Genomic DNA, 23220 nt, shown 5'->3' on the forward strand with positions numbered 1-23220 from the left:
CATGTGAAGTATACAATGCAAATATAAAGTTCCAAAACGTATAAATATTATTTGTTACTGATTTACGTTGAATTTGATATATCTAACGACATGAATGTGTCCCAATTTAAAAAATAAAAACTGCATCAATAAATCCAGCGTTAAGAAAATAATAATTAAATTGTACTAAAGTGGATCTCGAAAGTTTTCTCGCATGTGAGGGGGGAGGTTCGTCAGAAGTTTCATTTTATCAGGGTGCCCTTGGGAGGGTAAAGTTTAAGAAACGCCGCGCGATATATTTTTACCAGATTCTAGTGGCCGCGGTGAGAAAATTGAATTACGATTTAATAGGCGATTAATTACGAAACGAGTCGCGCGAACTAGTAATGCGCGCGTATTACGTAATATAAGAGGTCATTGTATCTTCTCTGTTATCAGTTTACAGGTCATCAGGACGGTCAAACAAGTTCGAAACAAAACGCCCCGAAGAGAGATAGAGCTACTCCTATTATCAGCGGTATCGTATTGTCCATCGTTCCCGTCGTCGTTACCAGTTCTCGTTGATTATTCGATTTACCGACAGGTTCGTCGTTCAATGAAATTGAAGCGGCGCTGAATTCGAGCCAAAATCGCGGACGATCGCGAATGAACAATGAACGCGCCGATTAAAATCGATTCACGTTGCTCGTTCGCTCGCGGAACGTTTTTAATCGCGCGCGTCGCTGCGACTCTGTTCCCCCTTTCGTTCTTTTTTTTTGTTTCTTACGTTTTGTTTTCTTTCCAGCACGCTTGTCAGTTCCAGGGAACGAGATTGAAAAGCGGCACGGCAAGAGGGAATCGTCTAAAACCAATCGAGAAATGACATAGTGAAAGAAGCATCGATCGAGCTGCCATTAAGCGGAACGACAGCTCGGCCCCTCCTAGCTTCCGTTAATCGATCGGTGACCTTATCTTGTCAAGGGTTACCGACAGTCATAAATCTTCGGGTTTTTCCTGCCGTAAGTTCAAGGGAAGGTACAGTCGCGCCGGGAAGTAATAAAGTGGAAATACTTGGGAAGATTCGTTGGATAGGCGAGCGCAATTTGTCCGAATCGCTGATCAGGGGGATACTTAATTGCGCCTCGATACTTTACGAAACGAATCCAGACCGGGAACACAGGAAAAAATATAGTAAAATTAAGCGTACGCGTAACAGAAACATTTTATTCGTTCGATAAACATACGAAAAATATTTTTTCATTAATTAATCATTAATGAAGCCACAAACAAGGATACACAGAATTTTAAGTCTTCATAAAATTCAGCTCTTAAAAAGAGAACTGTTTTATATTTATATTTATAATATTTCTCAACTTGAGAATTTTTCCAAATTCCATAGTGAAAAATTCTGTTACCCATATATGGTTGTGGAAGTCAAAGTGTTAATTAACATTCTTTTCTCCTGAAAAATGAATTTATGCCTTAAATTCTGAGACATTCAATGGTCAGGAGTGTTTATATACAAATAAGTGGTCGGATCGAGTGCTTGTGAGAAAGAGAGAAACGTAGCCCTCTGCTGGCGGGCGCAGGAGGTGTCGCCAAACTACAATCTTTTGCAAATACCTATGGAAAGAAATAAAGGTTCGATAAACGGAATTCCACAAATCAGGGAAATTACGGAAAGATATTTGACAAATATTTACTCGTATTCCTTTGGAGGTTTTATTTTACACTCACGTTGTGTGATTTATTTACATTTCGCGTTTCGATCGTACGTTATCGAATATTCAGTCGTTGGAGCGCTTGCAGCTAATACCTTATCTTAATTAATATCTTTTCGCAACGTAAGACAGGATTTACGCAAATCTGGCTTGGTTTAGTTATAGGACTTACAGGTATCGGATAATTCCCATTGATTCCAAAGCATTTGATAGGCTTACTATTTCTGGAACACGATGCAGATCCGTCAGGAATAATACCGCGCTGGTTCGAAATTACGCGTTAAACTTCCAGGCCCAGATCGTTTTTTAACATTTGAATTTGTAATTTCTTATACACAGAGTGGCTGCCGGGCACTTGTCCAAACTTAGCAAGCATGCTCTGTATCCAGAAAGCTTGGCAACGTTGGAACGTTGTTTTATGCTTATGAATCATCGTGGCAAATTTCAAATTATTCCTGAGATGGAGTACTGCTATAAAAAATTTTTATAGAATTATTTTTTGAATGAAAAAAAGCTTAAGAAAAATTGCAATACAGAGTCTTTATTTATTAAAATTCTGTTCGACTGCTCCCCACGAGTAACGAGGCAACTTCCAGCAAGAAAGCTTCTTCGTGTGCTTGTGTGGAAGAGCTTTTACTCTCGATACCCACTCTCACGAATGAAACTCTCAAACGGACGCGAGACAATAACTTTGTTTCAATCTGAAAAACATTACTGCGCTAAGTAAACTCCCTGGATCAACCAACCGAATATACTTCCGAGGAAAATGTAATTTCGTGCAAGAAACAATGCTCCTTGGGTGATTAACGGTATTCTTTGCTATTTACGTAATAACTCTGAAATTGATCAAAATTATTATAACAATTCCTCGAAGAGAAATGCTTTGTTTACCTTGTTTCCGAACTACAGAGAAAGATAATCGCAATTTCCAATGCGACTCGTTCCTTTTCGCTTTGGCAAATGCTGAAACTCATTTTCTTCTCAAAACTTGCGTAAAATATGGTAGAAATTCGAGAGTAAAATAAAATACAACAATCAAACATAATGCAGAAACACAACTCTCAAAAACAGTACATATATGTATTTTTTGTTTTTTTTACAACGAATGTCGATAGAAGTTCAATAGAAGCTTCATTATTTTTAAAAATTGTTCGTTTTATAATTTCTTCTGAAACATTAACACCCTTAGACAAATTGTGTTCGACCATTTTAGCGAACGAACAATAATGCATGCAATTCGTTCGTTACGAATATGAAAAGAAATTTTCAAATCAACGACCCAGAATAGAAAGACTAATTAAAACATTAATGTATATTTCCATTCAAATGTGGCATTGGTATCAACGCTGGGCGTTCCTTTCATTCTATACTCGCGTTTTTGTTAAAATTATTCAATAATGTATTTTTCAAAGCACGTTTACACAATGGTTTCGGTTTATTTTTAACCACAAAACACGGTGAAAAAGTTTATACATAAACCTGCCGGGCACATTGCAGACGTGCTCGGTTCACTTTTAATCTGCGGGTCATTTCACGCCAAATCCATCACTTTTTGTGGCCTGGGTTAGAAATTTTGCTAAAATTGAAATATGACGTAGTCTGCGTAAAATTAGGGGCTTTAACTCATCATTTTGCTGGTTTGAAATTTGTTTAAAAAATTAACCTGGCGCCGTATCGTTAAATTAAGCGACGCGTCAAAGTCGTGCAAGAAGATGGCTACCGTTTTATGGCTCGAAATTTGTTTAAAAAATGCAGGACGTTGAATTTTACTATTTCTACCGCTTCGGGTGAAAACGGGCCATGCAAACGAATTTTTAGAAAGACTTTTCGTGAATAAACTGAACGCATATTGTTAAATCAAGCGACTCGTTAAAATCGTGCAAGAAGATGACCACCGCGTCAACAAAGAATATTTGTATGGTTTGAAAGTTGTTTAAACAATACAGGACGTTGAATTTTGATGTTTCTATCGCTTCAAATGAAAGAGTACCATTCACACGAATTTTTGAAAAGACTTTTCGTTATTAAATCTAGCAGATATTGTTAAATTAAGCAAAGCGTCGAAATCGTGCAAGAAGATGACCATCGCGCGAACGACGAATATTTGTACGGTTTGAAAGTTGTTTAAACAATCCGGGACGTTGAATTTTGATCATTCTATCGCTTTGTATGAAAGAGGACCGTTCACTCGAATTTTTGAAAATACTTTTCGTGAATAAATCTAGCAGATATTGTTAAATTAAGCAACGCGTCGAAATCGTGCAAGAAGATGACCACCGCGCGAACGACGAATATTTGTATGGTTTGAAAGTTGTTTAAACAATACAGGACGTTGAATTTTGATATTTCTATCGCTTCAAATGAAAGAGTACCATTCACACGAATTTTTGGAGACTTTTCGTAAATAAATCGAGCACAACGCGTCAAAATCGTGCAAGAAGATGGCCACCGCGCGGACGACGAATATTTTTCTCGAGTTTGCTTGAACTGAAATTCGCGAGGAGTTACGAGATGACCAGATACATTGAATTTCAATTAATTCCGTATTCAATTACATTTCGAATCGCCGCAAATTAAGCCGCCGCGCCCGTATGACCGAATCGTTCAGCGGCCATTGTATTTAAGATTCGCCCTCAGTCGGATCGGGGTCCGCGAAAATCAGTTTAGTTTCACCAATTGCCGGACAAAGCTTACGTCAGACCTGGTATAGTTTACAAATCTGAATTAAGCCCTTGGATGGCGGACATTCGATTCATACTTGACTCGGCTCTCTACGGATTATACCTCGTTAGGATTGTGAATCTGAACTATGTGGGTTAGCATCTCGAAGGCAGATGAGCCACAATTATGTTCGCTTCATGTACCTATAATTAGAACTCCAGACGCGATGCTGTCGTTCCGATGAATGTGGAATGTCTGCTCATTAACTATCTACGAAATTTAACGAAACAATTATCCGTTTTGGATTATTATTTATCCGAGTGTACGTGTGCTCCTTCCTGTCTCCACAATCATTAGTTAACGATGATGCATCGGACTACTTTGAGATAGGGATATGAACTACTTTGAGACGCAGGTATTTCAGCAATTTTAGTTCTTTTGGGTTTTTTAATTCGGATGGATAGCTGCTGAGAAAATGCATTCTTTTGGTACATCAAAATATAGTTTTTCTTTCAATCCTTTGCACTAGATTCAAGTCTCATTTATGATAACACAAACTGAATTTAGGAAATATACGAGCAAAATTTAAGTTATACTTATTTATACATTTTTGTGCGAAAAAGAATATTTTTTGGAGTGCAAACAGCCATAATTCCTATAATAGTGAATATATCTCAATGAAACTTTTTTCTGAAGTAGAGCTTATAGGTACCTACAAAAAAGTATTAGACAATTTTTCTGTAGGGCGTCAAATAAAATTAACAAAAATCAAAAACGAATTTAAAAAAGAATGGCAAAAAAAAATTTCAAATTGTCTGGAAAAATTATTTTCCATGTTAAGTTTTCACTGGAATAAATTGTGGCCATATTTGCATTCGCCAACAGAGGGCCACGCGCAACTTTCCTCTTTCTCACAAGTGCTCGATCGACCTATTCGTATATAGATATATGACTGACCATTTAATGTTCGGAGTGTTCCTGTTTCTTTCCTACAATAGCCAAGCACAATTCATATAATTACATAAATAAAATTCGACATAAATTGCTCTACCAAATAATATTTATCTGAAACTCGTCAACTTGACGCGTTAACCTAGTGTTGAATGAGAAAACTGTTACCTAACGACATAATTAATTAATACACATGGATGGAAGGATAAAATGGCATTTGTAAACCATAATTAATCGGTACATGGGTTCGGAATTGCGGTGGATCGGAGTTAAATACATCTTTCGAAGAGACGTAACGTTAATTACGTTTTATTTGAAACACTCGGCGAGTGTGGTAGTCGCAGAATGTCCTAGGGACGATCTGGATTTGTGCAGGCAATAAAAAGGAGAGAATCGTATACGGAAATAGGAGGGGGGGGAATAAAACGATTAAAAGCGTCTGCTGCATCGATCTCTCCCAGTTAAATTTCGTGCGAAATTAATCTCGGGGCGCAACGGTGGCTTATTGCCAAGTCAACGGCAGCAGTTATGGAGGACAAGAAATCTGGTACCGAGTGTTCGAAAGCCTTTGAGGAATCAGGCCCTCTGTACGTGTACTTAAACGGAAAGCTGGGGAGACAAAAGGGCGTCCTGATGGACAGTAATTACGCGTCGGAGTGCAAAGCTATTTGCGTTACATTGATCCAATAAAGGAAGTACGTTCTCGTCCTGGTACACGGGAGGATAATGTCTCGACTTCTTTCGAGCTGCATCCCACTGAATTAAATCTACACTTCTGGTATCGTGCCCCTTCTGACAATACACAACGATGAAATACGTCGAAAGATGCAATGAAATGATGCAACATGAAATGAGTCTTTAGTGGTATTTTCGAGGAATTATTCGACGTTTTCAGCGTGTTTCTCGAACAGAAAATCTGTTAAGAGAAGATTGAGATTTAATTTATCCACGGAATTTCGTAAAAATTATTTTAAACGCGCCAAAATATTTAGACAACTGTTTTTGTATCATCAGGTGGCCCAATATTTATGTGGCGGTTTTGTGTTTGTAATTTGTTGTGCAACCGGAAGGAGGGTAATTTTACGCGAAAGAATAAGTTAGAAACGTAGAAATAAATTGCTTCGTTCTCGAGATAATTAAATTTGTAATTTTGTCGGATTATGCATACGATTTACTACTGCAGGTCTAACGAGTCCGATCATTATTTGTCATTTCTACTTATTTTCGAGAATTTCTACGATTTCTCAATGGCAGTATTCTTTTCATTAATTAGTTGATAACTATTTCTCGTATCTATTCACTAAACTTTGTCACTATTTTCATAGTTTACATCTGACACGTCTTTACGTCTGACCATTATTCGCTATTTCTACTTATTTTTTAGAGTTTCTTCGAATTCTCAAATAAAAATTCGTGAAATAAATTCGTAACCAGCTTCGTCTCTAAATAATCTGTATACCATAAAAATATATAATAAATAAAATGTAAATATATACATGTAGCATTATTTGAATTTTTCTTTGATAACCAGTTCCAATGTTCGTTAAAGTAGATAGCAATTAGATGTCTGTATTTTTACGATTTGAAACGTTATAAGAAAAACCGTATAATGTGTCGTATAATTCTGTGCCAGCGCTGATGGATTCGCGCGAGACCGTCAGAGAGTTTAGAGGTCTTGGAGGAAATACCATGGTAGTTTTCGGTCGCTGAAGAGTGGCCGTAAAATGAAAAAAAAAAGAGAGAAATTGGGGAGGTTGGGTTTCTTGTAAGCTGAACGAAAAAAATCAGAGGAGCCGGGCGTCGTGCTGTGTCCTTTCCGAGTACGTCCTCGACCGAAGGCGGAGATGTTCGTCAAAGGGACGTTAAAGCCGTACGAGTCAAAGAGCGGTTCGTCGCGTTACCATGAAATCGCGGGCACCGGCGGAAAAAGAAGTCGTCGCCGGGGACAGAAACGCGGAAGAGAGGAGCTGAAAAGTTCTGCGGCAATACCTGCAGGAAAGTGCCCCGCGAAAAGGACGCGGCGACGAGAAAAACGATTGCCAAGAGAGGCGTATATGGTAATGCGAAATAGCCGGGCATTATCTCGCCGTAAATCACCTAAAAAGAGGTTTGAAATCTGGAAGCACTGCCTTCCGCCCCGATTATAAATGTCTTTCTTCTGGTTGTTCCGTTCACCAAACCGCCCCCGAAACGCTTCCCGTAAAAATTACGGCTTACCAACATTTTTGCGCCGTTTTGCGTTAACATAAACAATCGTACGCTTTGGGACGATCTGAATTGTTTCGGTGACTGCAATGCTTTTGAGAATCGCGATTATAAATTATGATTATATAATTAAATAGTAAATTACTATTTTCGAACAGGAGTCGAATCTCGATTATAGTGACTCTCATTGATGCAGTATTTTTTGCTTTATATACACAATTTCAATGTAGTTAATTCTTCGTAGTATGTTAGATTAAAACGAGTATTCTACTTAATAGATATGTCAATTTTGTTTCCTTAAAAATTCAATTTATAGTGCACCTACATATGACTCTTATTGATATTAATAATTGCAGTATTTTTTGCTTGACACCTTCGATTGGAATGTAGTTAATTCTTCGTTGTATGTTAGATTAAAACGAGTATTCTACTTAATAGAAATGCAAATTTTATTTCCTTAAAATATTCAATTTATAGTGTACCTATAGTGACCCTTGTTAATATTAATAATTGCAGTATTTTTTTTCCTTACACGTTCTATTATAATTTAGTTAATTTTCCATTCATGACAAATTGAAACGAGTATGCTACTTACTAGATATGTAAATTTCATTTCAGTAAAATATTCGATTTGTAGTGCACCTCTATATAGTGACTCTTATTGATAGTAATAATTGCAATATTTTTTGCTTTACACACCCCATTTGAATGTAGTGAATTCTTCGTTGTATGTTAGATTAAAACGAGTATTCTACTTAATAGATATGTCAATTTTGTTTCCTTAAAAATTCAATTTATAGTGCACCTACATATGACTCTTATTGATATTAATAATTGCAGTATTTTTTGCTTGACACCTTCGATTAGAATGTAGTTAATTCTTCGTTGTATGTTAGATTAAAACGAGTATTCTACTTAATAGAAATGCAAATTTTATTTCCTTAAAATATTCAATTTATAGTGTACCTATAGTGACCCTTGTTAATATTAATAATTGCAGTATTTTTTTTCCTTACACGTTCTATTATAATTTAGTTAATTTTCCATTCATGACAAATTGAAACGAGTATGCTACTTACTAGATATGTAAATTTCATTTCAGTAAATTATTCGATTTGTAGTGCACCTCTATATAGTGACTCTTATTGATATTAATAATTGCAGTATTTTTTGCTCTAAAAATTTTGTTTCCTTAAAATATTCAATTTATAATGCACCTACAGCGACTCTTCTCAATATTAATAATTGCAATATTTTTTTTCTTAGACATCCATAATGTAATTATGTATTATTATTTTATTTTCGTGGAATATTCGATTTATAATATATAGCATCAATTTATTCTACACTACAAAAATACACTTTCTGAATGCAATTCTCTAGATTTCTAAAAGATTATTGCGTGGAAGAATTCGTTAACAAATGACCACGATTTTTCTTGTCACTCATTGAAATGTAAATAAATAGTAAAATAGCAGGTGTTTTGGATTATATTTTTAATCAATGTTGCATGCCTGAGTCACATAACACTTACCATGCATTCTTTTATCATTCTTCATGAATATTTCTGTGGTGAGTTAACGAGCCAGGCGCGGAATTTTAATTACCATTCGGCCATTAAATTCTGTTGTTAACCCCGGTGTTATTAGCAGAATCTGATGCTACTAATAATTCATATTCTATTAATGGAAACGTCGCACAAAGGTATAGATAAATTTCTGTTTACGAACGCTACGCGACTAATGAAACGATTACACACACTCATTGAACTCTGTACCCATCACACAATGTTCGCGCAATAATTAATTAAGATAAACGTTAATGTGCCTAGCATTACCAGAAATTTGCGGTCCTCTACGAAACGTTGAACTCAAATAAAACATTGTTGCATCGTTCGATCGCTGACTTACAATTCTAGCTTTTCCTTTGTTTACTTTTCGTATCGAATTAAACGATATGCGTACCCTTTCTACGGCCAAAATTTTCTCGATAAATATTAATATTAATCCAGCGGTACTACACTCATACGAAAATAAATATAAACTGTTGGAAAGAAAATCACTTTGATAAGTTGAAATTATTATTAATCAATTGGGGGAATAATACGAATAATTTAATCGATACGCTCTGGGGAAATTGGAAATGAATCAATGATGAAAATTAGTGAGGAATTCTGTGTCGAACTATACTATTCCAAGGTTAATTATTAAACGACTTTATTACATATGAGTAAAAGGGTTGCTTTTCGATGTATCCTTCAAAATTATTTTATTTCCTCTCCAATTAAAGAGATCACATAGAAATGGAAATATATTTAACGATGTTTAAGTACATTTGAGAATATTTTTATAGATATATTTAGGTTCAGTTATTGTTACTATCATTGCCTGTGTTTTTACTATTTTTGAGTGTTAAAATGTAATTTATTATGTTATCTGTTAAATTATATCTTAAAAGTGATGATACGTGTTTTTAATTTATTTAATTTCTTCTATTATCAGAGACAGTTTATATGCACAAAAAATTTATTTATAATATATTTATTATATGTTTATTTGTGTATCACTTCTGCGTATTAAAATGTCATTTATTATATTATCCGTTAAATTATACCTTGGAGGTGATACGGTCTATTTTAAATAGCCTCTCAAGACTGACCTACATTGCTGGCATTCCCAAAGTTATTTAAGTCAAGGCGTGTAATTCTGATAAATTGTTTATTTTTGCTTGCTCATCCTATATAATATAAGAAAACAATTCTTGTCTTTACCTCTGCTTGAAAAAACAATTTTGAAAATTATAATGTGAAATAAAACAATCGAGAAAAATTGCTGGTAAATATAGATAAATGTACCAGTATATTGAGATAGTGATATGACATCATATTTATTTATAAACTGATGTAATTATGTACGAAACTGTAACGAAATTTATATCAGTATATTTGTTATATTTATACAGGGTGTATACACACTTCAGCAGTGTGTTTTACAACTAAACTAACCCTAAAATGTTATACAACAAAAAATCCATAAATGCTTTGTCGAGAAATTATAACAAAAATATGAAATTAAAATAAGAAAAAAAATTTATAATAAAATAAACTGTATCTTTTGCAAGCATTCTATAAACTTAAACAATAGTTCGAAATTTTATAACAAAAAATTATCATCGAAGAAGAAATACTTCAGCACCCAACTAAACCTTGATAAAGAAATGTTTAAGTTATCCACATAATTCTACGTTAAAAATATTGTTTCGTGCCTCAACTAGCAGTTGCTCTCTTTAAACAAAATTTTACTAAATTTATTTCTTTAGTAAAAAGAAAAACATTTCATATTTTTGTCGTAACTTCTTAACAAAGCATTTATGAAGCTTTTGTTATATAATACTTTAGTCTTATTTTTACTTGTAGAACACCTTGTACATTTATATAATTTTTGTCAAGACCGCCAACGTGTAATAAAAGGATCAGCCTGAGAGTTAAAAAGAATATCGAAAAGAAAATCGAAATAATTGCCAACAAATATAAATAAATATACTGACGTTTTCAAATACTGTTTTACTGAACAATAGTACCGTGGTAATAATAATTTAAGGTGCATAATATTAGGTATCGCTTACCCGGCGAAGAACATGAGCAGGAACCAGGAACAGGGGACAGCAACCACCAAAATGGCGTCCTCCATGTGTCTGTTGCCAGCAAAACGGCACGGAATGCACGCGAGAATGAGCAGGTTACTGATCAAGAATATGAGCTTGGCAGGCTCGTGGCTCTGAAAGGTAAATGTGTAGGTGAAACGTCAAAGGCAGCGTGGTATTCTTGCACGTTTTACGACCGCCCGCATAGGAATCGATACAACGCCGTTTAATTTCGGGCACACCGTGGAAAACGCGTTGACGATTCGATCGAATCGTCGCAATCTTCCAACGGAGGAATCGTTTTTAATTGCTTTGATTTCGCGCCACGTATATACGATCCGAACTCGCGCTCAATAACGCCGTGATACGCGTAAATTACCAGTGTCCTAATTACTTGTGTGTCGTGCACCCGATGTCTGCGCTATCCCTATAATATTATCACGAATTATGTATTTTCTCTCCCTTACCAGACCTGTACCATCATTTACGAGAAATTCGCTGCTTACCGGCAAATTCGCGAATAATAAAATTATTAAAGACAAAGACGGAGGAACGGGGAGAAATCGGTTTTCTGCAAACACCACACACCGTTCAGATAGGAAGATTTTCCCTGCTCTAGAATACAGTTATTAATACACACTCGTATTCGTGTAATATAATTGTGATTTACTATAAATGGAAAGAAACTTGTTTTTCTTACTTGTACATACAATGCATTTTTCAGTAGTCACTTATATTCTTATTGTTTGTTTTTTTGAGAAGAATGTATAGTCTATATTTTTCCTCCACTGACTTAAAACAGTCTAACAACGAGTAAAATGGTTTTTAGTCGATCTGACTTTTCGTGTTGATGATATCGTAATTTAAATGAAGGGGTAGTTTTTAAAATTCAAAATTGGAAATATATTGCCTCGTAAAAGAGAAAAAGAACAATTGGTCATTCGAAAACTAATCGTACGCCTATTCGAAAAATTCTATTTTTAATTTCAAGGTTGTCGAAATCAGAGCAAAGTGTTAATCATTGACATTTCTCCAAGTTTTCTATCTATGCTTTTGTCATCCATATTTTCGATTATAGATATACACATATTAATAAGAAATATTTTTGATATTTTTTTATTACTCAAATGTTAGTATAACTGAAAGAATTCTAATTTCTTGATAATCCTGAATGTATATTTTTCTTTCCAATTTAGTAGCTGATGATTAAAAGTACAAAAGAAAGAATTCTCACGAGGAACTGTACAATGGCCAAAGTCAACTCTAATTAATGGACGACTTTGATTACAGTGTCTGTTATTCGTCTTATTTTGGGGCCGGTTTTAAAACAGATTCATGATCTCTGTATTGTACTTCATAACTTTATTAAGGATTGCTTTGTTCCTAGCAAATGACGAGCCAAACCGGCAGACGGTCGTTCCTACTGGGAGAACCCTTTTGTATTGTTCCGCGTTTAAGGCGTTCGTAAAGTACCACTCGAGTGTGAACGGCATTTTCGACGCACCGTAGTGCCCTTTGACTCTCGGGACAATAGAATTATTGTATAAAACATCACCCTTGGCGATTCAGCGCCGAAATTGGCCCCCTTTTAGTTAGCGAAAATATTCCGTGTACGCTCTTCCTTCTCCCGAAATTCCAACGGCCAATCACGTTCGACAATCCCACCTCGATAATCACCAAAGTGAGAATGAGTGAGAAAGAGAGAGAGAGAAAACAGATAGAGCGACATTTGGAGGCGCGAGTAGAAGATTAAAAAATGAGTGGACAGAAGGTTATGTCCGGTGTGTTGTGTGTGAATAGATTCTCTAGTGTTTTTTTTCTCAATTTATATGTATTATATTATTTGCTGTGTGCGTAGTGTGCATAATTTCGATTCGTAAACAGGTGTAATTCTTTTTCTTTTACCACACACACACCGAACTCACAGGATCGTTGCAGAAAATTCGTAAAATCCCCGAGCTGACAGAAGAGCAAAAAACTTTTACATTTCTAACAACGATATATCCAGTTACTGGTATTTATGATTCATTTAACCCTTGCCTGATAGACTTAGAATCATTTTTCGATCGCTATTTAAAATGTGTTTAAAATGGTCAATTTTATTAGATTGGTCGAGAAGTGTGGTTAGAAAATAATTTTTTTATTTACAGGAAATATCGTTGCTTATTAATGAATTTTTCGTTGTGATTTATAACCTGTACCCATCTCTCTGTCTAGAAAAAAATAATCAGTTTTTGAAGGAGGTTTGCTCGTCCCACCGCAGCGCCACCTTAGTATGCGCCATGTAGTCGCGCTTAGGCGTATGCCTATTTGAGTTTGTTCTGTTTATGCTTATTACTTATATATATATATCTGTATTATGTATCTGCATTATGTGTAATAACTAAATATATTGAGTTATGTGTGTAAGTTGAGTTATTCGAAACCCCAACAAAGGGTTATGGGCCCAGGCAGCGTAAGTAAGGAAACATAACCCTTTGTTGGAGTTTTGAATAACTCCACTTACACACATAACTCAATATATATTTAGTTATTACTGTTTTAATATTTGTGATTTTTGTTTTTATTCAATATTAACGTACCATTATTTTTCGTAGGAATTTTCAAATTGTTATTTTCCCAATATTCCGAAAAAATAATACCTGAATCATAATCCTAATCATATACTTAACTAAGTTTTTCAGTACTTTTCATTATCTTAAAAAAAAATGATCGTTATAGTTTTTATTAATCGCGATGAATATAATGGTGTTGCAAAGGAATTTTTCGTTTGCAATTTCAGTGAAAATTAATAATTTTTAGATCCGTAGAAAATAGTAGTGAATTATGAGATAAATAGTATAAAAAATTTCAATGGGAATACGTGGAAATTTGAAAGTTGTGAATTGCTTCGTTTCCTCGTGGATCTTTTCCAGTTGGACACACCAATAAGGCTTATGAGCATTAGTAAAGGAGTCCTGCATTAGACATGACGCTATTAAACGTTTAAACATACATTAATTTACCGTGAGAGATTCATAACATTAATCTATTCAAACTAATTATATACCGTATAACTATCGAGTAGTTCGAAACTGTTCAACAAAAGATTAATAGGGTCACGTCTAAGCCAGGATCTGCTGTACAAACGCTATTGATGAGCTCAACTATAGTAGCATATCACGAACGAAATGCAGTAATATTGCTCTTTGTATAAAATAATACTAATCACTCATTAAACAAAATAAATGTCTCTTTTAATGCACAAAACTTTTCCAATTTTTTTTGGGAGGGGGGGGGAAGTACAATTATATTTTTTATTTCTTGGACGTGTTTAAGGTTTTTGAAAATTACCTTTTTCCTACAGAAACATATTATTTTATTTGGAGATTCTCATTTTAGACTTTTATGCAAAACAATTTTTTATCAGAGTTTACTTTAAAAGGATGTTTATTCCCCCTGTAGAAATATAGATTTCTATTCTAAAAAACGTAGTTAAAAATGTTCAAAAAATAAATAGCGAACAGGATAATATATTACTAATATTAGGTTGGGGAAAAAGAAATCCATTATTTTCATGTTCAAATATGTACCGTTTCGATTTATAATTTGTTGCCGTTCGATTAATAAGTCGAAAATCAAGAATACCAATTTGTTGATTTTTTTAGAACGATTTGAAATTTCTTTTTTCCATCAAAAAATTTCACATCTTCTCGATTTTTTTTCTCGAAAATGCGCAAGATTTCGGGGATATGTGTATTCACCAAAAATGATTGTAATTGACCCCTGCAACCGAAAATAATTTTTTTAAAACGATTTGAAATTTCTTTTTTCCATCGAAAAATTTCACATAATCTCGAATTTTTTTCTCGAAAGTGGATAGGATTTCGAGGGTATGTCTATTCACCAAAAATGATTGTAATTCACCCTCGCAACGGAATATAATTTTTCCAGAACGATTTGAAAAATTTTTCTTCCATCGAACAATTTCACACATTCTCGAATTTTTTTCTCGAAAGTGGATAGGATTTCGGGGGTATGTCTATTCACCAAAAATGATTGTAATTGACCCCTGCAACCGAAAATAATTTTTTTTAGTGAGATTTGAAATTTCTTTTTTCCATGGAAAAATTTCACACCTTGTCGAATTTTTTTCTCGAAAGTGGATAGGATTTCGGAGGTATGTGTAATGACCAAAAATGATTGTAATTGATCTCTGTAACCGGAAATAATTTTTCCAGAACGATTTGAAATTTTCGAATTTAATTGTTAATAACTTTTTAACGAAGCCTCCATCAACAAATTGGTACTCTTGATTTTCGTCTTATTTTAGCTTCTAAAATCTCCCTGTACGTCACTAGAGCCATCTAGGTGAAAAATAATGGATTTCTTTTTCCCCAAACTAATATTATACTGTCTACTAAATCATAATAGCAATTTTTAACAAGATATAACTTTGATCGAAAATTACTTGTATCAACTAAATATGTAAAAAATATTCTGTACATAAATTAACAAAGAAATTAAAACTGAATCTACTAAGTTGGATAGAAAGAAAATAATCAAGTCTTACAAATTTTTGTCTAACTTCAATCATTTACAAGACATTTGGATATTTATGAACAGTTGAAATTGTCATGACATTTAGTATCGAGATCAATTAATTTTTTTAAAAAAATATGGTCAGTTCTTCGAGATAAAAAATTGTTCTCGACAATGAACCGACGCATAAAAAAAAGAGAATTTGGAATTTTTTCGCCGTAACCGAGCATAACCCATTGGCTGTGCTCGATAAACCAGGCCAAACTCAGCGATTAAAGGTTTTTCCCGTTTATTACAAGCAGGTCAGACGTTGCATGCATACAAGCAACTTTCCCGGAGAGGTTGCATTTAGCGTGAAACGGCGCAAATAGGCATCCACTCCAGTTTTTTCTTCGAATGGTTAATAATGAGCCTCATCGGTACGTTAAGTCACGGATGGACGTTGGTCGAGCATTTTTCGTCGCGTATCGCGTACTAAATTAATATCGCGAATGCTGGCAGAAACGGTTACACGATGTAACGATAAACTTAATGCGTTGTACGAACGCGCTATAAAACGATTGCAGGCGATGCAGTAGAATCGTGTGATTTGTAGATCGAACGTGTCCTATGCTATAAACGCGGCATCCCAGTGTTGTAGACTGCTTAACTGTCGCTGGAATGAACGTGTCCTTAATCTCAATAAGAGAATCTTTTTGGTATTTCATTTTGGATATAATAGCATCCATAATAGCAACAATTTTCTACTTTAACGCGTTAACTGCTAGATCAACGCAGTAGAATCTGTTTTCTTTTATCTATTTTATTCTATCAGATTTACATTGATTCATTGAATCGATCGATCATATAATTTTAAGGTTCACAGTTCTTATTTTTATAATTCTAATATTTTTGTTGCACGATTCAACGTCATTTGATAGTATTTCTCTTTCAAGTTTTCCATAATAGCAACAATTTTCTACTTTAACGCGTTAACTGCTAGATCAACGCAGTAGAATCTGTTTTCTTTTATCTATTTTATTCTATCAGATTTACATTGATTCATTGAATCGATCGATCATATAATTTTAAGGTTCACAGTTCTTATTTTTATAATTCTAATATTTTTGTTGCACGATTCAACGTCATTTGATAGTATTTCTCTTTCAAGTTTTCCATAATAGCAACAATTTTCTACTTTAACGCGTTAACTGCTAGATCAACGCAGTAGAATCTGTTGTATTTTATTTATTTTATTCTATCAGATTTATATTGAATCATTGAATCGATCGATCATATAATTTTAAGGTTCGCAGTTCTTATTTTTATAATTCTAATATTTTTGTTGCACGATTCAACGTCATTTGATAGTATTTCTCTTTCAAGTTTTCCATAGTAGCAAAAATTTTCTACTTTAACGCGTTAACTGCTAGATCAACACAGTAGAATCTGTTTTATTTTATTTATTTTATTCTATTAGATTTATATTGAATCATTGAATCGATCGATCATATAATTTTAAGGTTCGCAGTTCTTATTTTTATAATTCTAATATTTTTGTTGCACGATTCAACGTCATTTGATAGTATTTCTCTTTCAAGTTTTCCATAATAGCAAAAATTTTCTACTTTAACGCGTTAACTGCTAGATCAACACAGTAGAATCTGTTTTCTTTTATTTATTTTATTCTATCAGATTTATATTGATTCATTGAATCGATCGATCATATAATTTTAAGGTTCACAGTTCTTATTTTTATAATTCTAATATTTTTGTTGCACGATTCAACGTCATTTGATAGTATTTCTCTTTCAAGTTTTCCATAATAGCAAAAATTTTCTACTTTAACGCGTTAACTGCTAGATCAACACAGTAGAATCTGTTTTCTTTTATTTATTTTATTCTATCAGATTTACATTGATTCATTGAATCGATCGATCATATAATTTTAAGGTTCGCAGTTCTTATTTTTATAATTCTAATATTTTTGTTGCACTATTCAACGTCATTTGTTGTTTAATAGTATTTCTCTTATTTCTTCGTTTTTATTTTGGACACTGTTAACACGTTTTCATTGGACCCAAACTGTGAGTTTAAAGAATTGTGAATTAGATAACTTAGAATTTATCTTTGTACTTGTTTTAATTCTAATATTTTTTTGCACGATTTAATGTCATTTGTTGTTTGATGATATTTCTTTTGTTACTTCGTATTTATTTTGGACACTGTTAACACGTTTTCATTAGACCCAAACTGTGAGTTTGAACAATTGTGAATTAGATAGCTTAGAATTTATTTTTTTACTTATTTGTGTAACTTCGTTAGAATTCATGAATTCTATTTTTTTAGTTTCATATTAAAGAGTTCGAAGCAGAGTTAATTAATTATCCAGCCGTTTTTGGAAGTCTGTAGGTGAAGAATTGAGGATTATGAGGTCCTTAGTTAGGCGAATGTGGTATATAACTGTCTAAGTATCCCAGTTTATGATGTTGCTGGCAATAAATTAATTTGCATGGTACTAGGTCCTTCGTGGCTCTTGTATGCTGAATTTGAACCTCGCCTTCTGTGTACAGGTGTGTTTTGGCATCGAAACAGAAAAGACCTACAGTGTGAAAATTTGGCGGAATAAATTGACTTTGAATATCTATCGAACAATCGTCTTAGAGTAAACTCCAATAAATTCATTTTCAAGTAAATCACAAGTCTATTTTTTAAAAAAATATTACAACCGATGAAAGTCACTATTTTTTTGAAAATAAGTAAAAATTGTTGGAGATAAATCGATTCCGGTTTCTTTATTCGACGATATGTATTCTCCTTAAAAAATGACTCGTGTTTCTATTATTTATTCTTCTTTGCAACAATGAAAATTCGAGAACTCATCATGAAAGTACAGACAAGTTATTTAAAAAAAAAATTATGAATTCAGCATAGTTAATTAACTTTGAACAGAATGTATCAAATTCAATAATAGTCTTATTGTGAAAAGAAGACAATAATGAGAAGAATCATAAATTTCAATTCATGAAAATACTAAAATTCATTATGAAAGTACAGATCAATTATTTAATTTTTTTTTAAAGTAGTAAATTCTGCAAACATAATTGACCTTGAACAGAACATATTAAATTCAATAATAATTTTATGGAAAAAGGGAAACAAATGCTGAAAATGAATATTATTATTATTGAAGTTATTAACAAAACACTTGAAGAGCTCATGAAATTTTTTGGAATTAATATTATTGATAGTTCGATTCAATTTAAAAAAAAACATTCATGGATTGATCTACGATGGACGACAAAAGTCAGATGAAAACATGGTCACCGAAAGACCACTCTCTTCCACACAAATTTTATGCCACCTATATCTTTCCATTGTGTTAATTTCTTCGTATGACAGCTAAAATTTACGAATTCCTTCCTCGTTAACACGTGTACCCAAACGTATGAACGCTCTGGTGTAAATCATTCGGCATAAATGGGTTGATCCAATATACGCAACTCCCTAACCCATACCTCGTTTAAACGTGCTGCCAAATCCTTTAACCCACTACACTTTCCACGACGTTTACAGTCGGTTTCGTTTATTATTATTCTGTAATATTTCATACCACTGTTATCATCGTGTATTTGTATATTTTATGAAATTATTCGAGGAATCATACTCTCACTTATATTCCATGTTTTTCTTCAGATAAAATTGTCCAATAATTTATCACTATTATCTTGAAAATTCGTTTAGTTTTTAATATACTCACAATGTTCAATTCTTTTCAGATTTCAGATTTCTCAGTTCATCGATGCTTACGAATTTTGGCTTTATTTTATCTATTTTTGTAACTTTATATTATATGAAGATCCATTGAGTGTAATATACAGGGAAAAATTTTAATGGGAGATTCTAGAGGCCAAAATAAGACGAAAATCAAGAATATTCATTTCTTAATTGAGGCTTCGTTAAAAAGTTATTAACAATTAAATTCGAAAATTTCAAATCATTCTGGAAAAATTATTTTCGGTTGCGGGGGTCAATTGCTATAATTTTTGGTCATTACACATACCTCCGAAATCCTATCCACTTTCGAGAAAAAGAATCGAGAAAGTGTGAAATTTTTCGATGGAAAAAAGAAATTTCAAATCGTCCTAAAAAAATTATTTTCTGTTGCGGGGGTCAATTACAATCATTTTTGGTAAATAGACATACCCCCGAAATCTTGCGCATTTTCTAGAAAAAAATTCGAGAAGATGTGAAATTTTTCGATGGAAAAAAGAAATTTCAAATCGTTTTGGAAAAATTATTTTCTGTTGCGGTGGTCAATTACAATCATTTTTGGTCATTACACATACCTCCGAAATCCCATCCATTTTCGAGAAAAAAAATCGAGAAGGTGTGAAATTTTTCGATGGAAAAAAAATTTTTCAAATCGTTCTGGAAAAATTATATTCGGTTGCGAGGGTCAATTACAATCATTTTTGGTCAATAGACATACCTCCGAATTCCTATCCACTTTCGAGAAAAAAAATCGAGAATATGTGAAATTTTTCGATGGAAAATAGAAATTTCAAATCGTTCTAAAAAAATTATTTTCTGTTGCGGGGGTCAATTACAATCATTTTTGGTAAATAGACATACCCCCGAAATCTTGCGCATTTTCTAGAAAAAAATTCGAGAAGATGTGAAATTTTTCGATGGAAAATAGAAATTTCAAATCGTTCTAAAAAAATTATTTTCCGTTGCAGGGGTTAATTACAATCATTTTTGGTGAATAGACATACCCCCGAATTCCTACCCATTTTCGAGAAAAAAAATTCAGTACAGGCTCCACTTTAAATATTAATAACTTTTTAACAAAGCCTCCATCAACAAATTGGTATTCATCATTTTCGTCTTATTTTGGCCTCTAGAATCATCCATTAAAATTTCCCCCACAGGTGCCTGAACACCCTGTATAATTAAAAATTACCAACTCCACTACATTGTTTATATTTTGAAATGTCGTTGGAATAAATATTTTCTCTTGCAACCGATGAATGATAAAACTATTCTTCCATTCGAAAAGTTCTTTGGTCCGAGAAATCACTGATTCGCAATAAAGTATTGTCGCGGCCGGAATGCACGTCTGCAGGGAAGGCAAGTATTTGTCGTATAAGTGTGTCAAACCGACGTTAAAGTCGGTAGAGTATTATGGCCCGAGGATGCATTTCGTCGTACGGAGTAGGGAAAATCGTTATCCTATCTGGAAAACTAAATTCTGCAGTTTATCTAACTTATCGGGCCAAGTTATTGTTTCAGAAGGGAAACTTTCGATAGAAAATTTTATCTTCCAATAAAATATTGCCCCCCGAACGTAATGAACGCACCTTCTTCGAGGGCTTTTTCAGCTTTTGCGGATGAAATACCTTTAGGAAAATGCCCTAACGAATAATATTTAATCAGAGTTCTCTAATTTCAATATGGCGTCCGAAACCTGAGAAATGGACGCGTTCCGTAAATCTAGTATTAAAATAATTTTCATGTTTGCTAGTTAATCTTAAAAGAAATCTTTTTCGTGAGCATTGCACATATCAACAAGATTAAACATTATTTGTTACATTGACCAAATCAAGTATAAATTGCTAACAGAGAATATTTAGCCGGAGTTTTGTAATTTCAATATGGCGTCTGAAACCTATCAAATATACATACATACATACGTGTTTTGTAAATCTAGTATTAAAATAATACTCATGTTTGTTAGTTGCTCTTAAAACAAATCTTTTCCGTGAGCACGTATCGTCAAAATTAAGTATCGTTTAAAAAATGGCTCCTATTTAAATTGTACGCTAACCGCGTTTCCGTGGTTAGACAAGCTGAATATTGGTAAATATTTAAATTAAGAGAGCTTCGAAATTACAGCGCGAACATGAACATTTACATACTTTCGCTACAGGGTATATGAGCGTAATAGATATTAAAAGGAGAAATTTTGGCAAACAACAAACCTGAAACTATCGAGTTGTTTACTTTGGAAGCGTAATCACAGTCTCGTGCAACGGTACAAGAGAAGGAAATCCGTCGTATCTGAAGGTATGCTGTTTTCGTGCAGAAAGACCTCGTTTCTCCGCGATCCTCCGTTACAGTTCACTAGCTACCTGCCCGCTGAACCTCCGGTAAGTTGTGCCGCGATTCGAAAGATTCGAAATTGCTCCTCTCGGTGCAACGTGATATCGGCATCGCAAACCACGGAACAACGGGGGCATTTCGTGATCGCAACTTTCACGGGCGGGTCGATGGAATAGAGACGCCGAGGGAAACAAGATCCGCGCGTACCAACTGTTTCAGGAACGACAGTAGACCGATGTTGATGATTTCGCCGCCTAGTTGCACCAGAATATAGCCCAGCACGCCTATCACGGTGATGCACTCCGTTACCGTACGAACCGCTTCCGTTATTTCCTCCGGCCATTTTAGGACTAACGTGCTCATGTTGGCGGGCCTCATGTACACGGCCAGGGATAACGAAGTCAGGTGAAACGCCAATATTATCAATCGCTTCAAAAACTGTAACTTTCGTAAAACAAAGGATTTAATTCTTGTCACACTTCATTATTACATATATGCTACTCTAGCTAAGAAATTAACGGGGACATTATTTTCTTTGTTGGGTTAAGCTAATTCTGTTTTGGGCCTCATAGACTCGGGTGAAACGTCCGAATTTTTGTTACACTTCATAATTACATATATGGTATTCTAGCTAAGAAATTAACGGGGACATTATTTTCTTTGTTGGGTTAAGCTAATTCTGTTTTGGGCTTCATAGACTCAAGTGAAATATCTGAATTTTTGTTACACTTCAAAATTACATATATGGTGCTCTAGCTAAGAAATTAACGGGGACATTATTTTCTTTGTTGGGTTAAGCTAATTCTGTTTTGGGCCTCATATACTCAGGTGAAACATTCGAATTTTTGTTACACTTCAAAATTACATATATGGTATTCTAGCTAAGAAATTAACGGGGACATTATTTTCTTTGTTGGGTTAAGCTAATTCTGTTTTGGGCCTCATATACTCAGGTGAAACATTCGAATTTTTGTTACACTTCATAATTACATATATGATACTCTAGCTAAGAAATTGACGAGTGCATTATTTCCTTCGATAGGTTAAATTTCAACCTAATTCTGTTTTGGGCCTCATTTGCCCAGGTGAAAGGTCAGAATTTTTATCGTACTTAGCAATTACATAATCAAGCGAAAAAATTAACCGATGCATCATTTCTTTTGATGCATTAAATGATAGATTAATTCCATTTTGGGCCTCATATAATTAGGTGAAATGTAAGAATTTTTGCAGCACTTAATAATTACATAATCTAGCTAAGAGACTAACCGATGTATTATTTCTTTTGGTGCATTAAATGATAGATCAATTCCATTTTGGGCCTCATATAATTAGGTGAAATGTAAGAATTTTTGCAGCACTTAATAATTACATAATCTAGCTAAGAGACTAACCGATGTATTATTTCTTTTGGTGCATTAAATGACAGGCTAATTCTATTTTTTTGGGCCCCATATACTCAGATCAAATGTCAGAA

The 23220-nt window shown here is 33.9% G+C and overlaps 1 protein-coding gene across 1 annotated transcript in view; it reads right to left on the reverse strand.

Annotated features, from left to right (window-relative positions):
• The window catches only part of LOC122399562, a 91243-nt gene that overhangs the window by 32132 nt on the left and 35891 nt on the right, over positions 1-23220 (reverse strand). Inside the window, exons 4-5 of the mRNA XM_043400327.1 lie at positions 21951-22187; positions 11121-11272 (exon numbers count right to left, since the gene is read on the reverse strand). Coding sequence (XP_043256262.1) covers positions 11121-11272; positions 21951-22187 — 389 coding nt within the window. The remainder of the gene's footprint in view (positions 1-11120; positions 11273-21950; positions 22188-23220) is intronic.

Source organism: Colletes gigas, unplaced genomic scaffold (assembly GCF_013123115.1).
Source record: "Colletes gigas isolate AHSC1104 unplaced genomic scaffold, ASM1312311v1 Colletes_gigas_Sc00014, whole genome shotgun sequence".
NCBI classification, from domain to species: domain Eukaryota; kingdom Metazoa; phylum Arthropoda; class Insecta; order Hymenoptera; family Colletidae; genus Colletes; species Colletes gigas.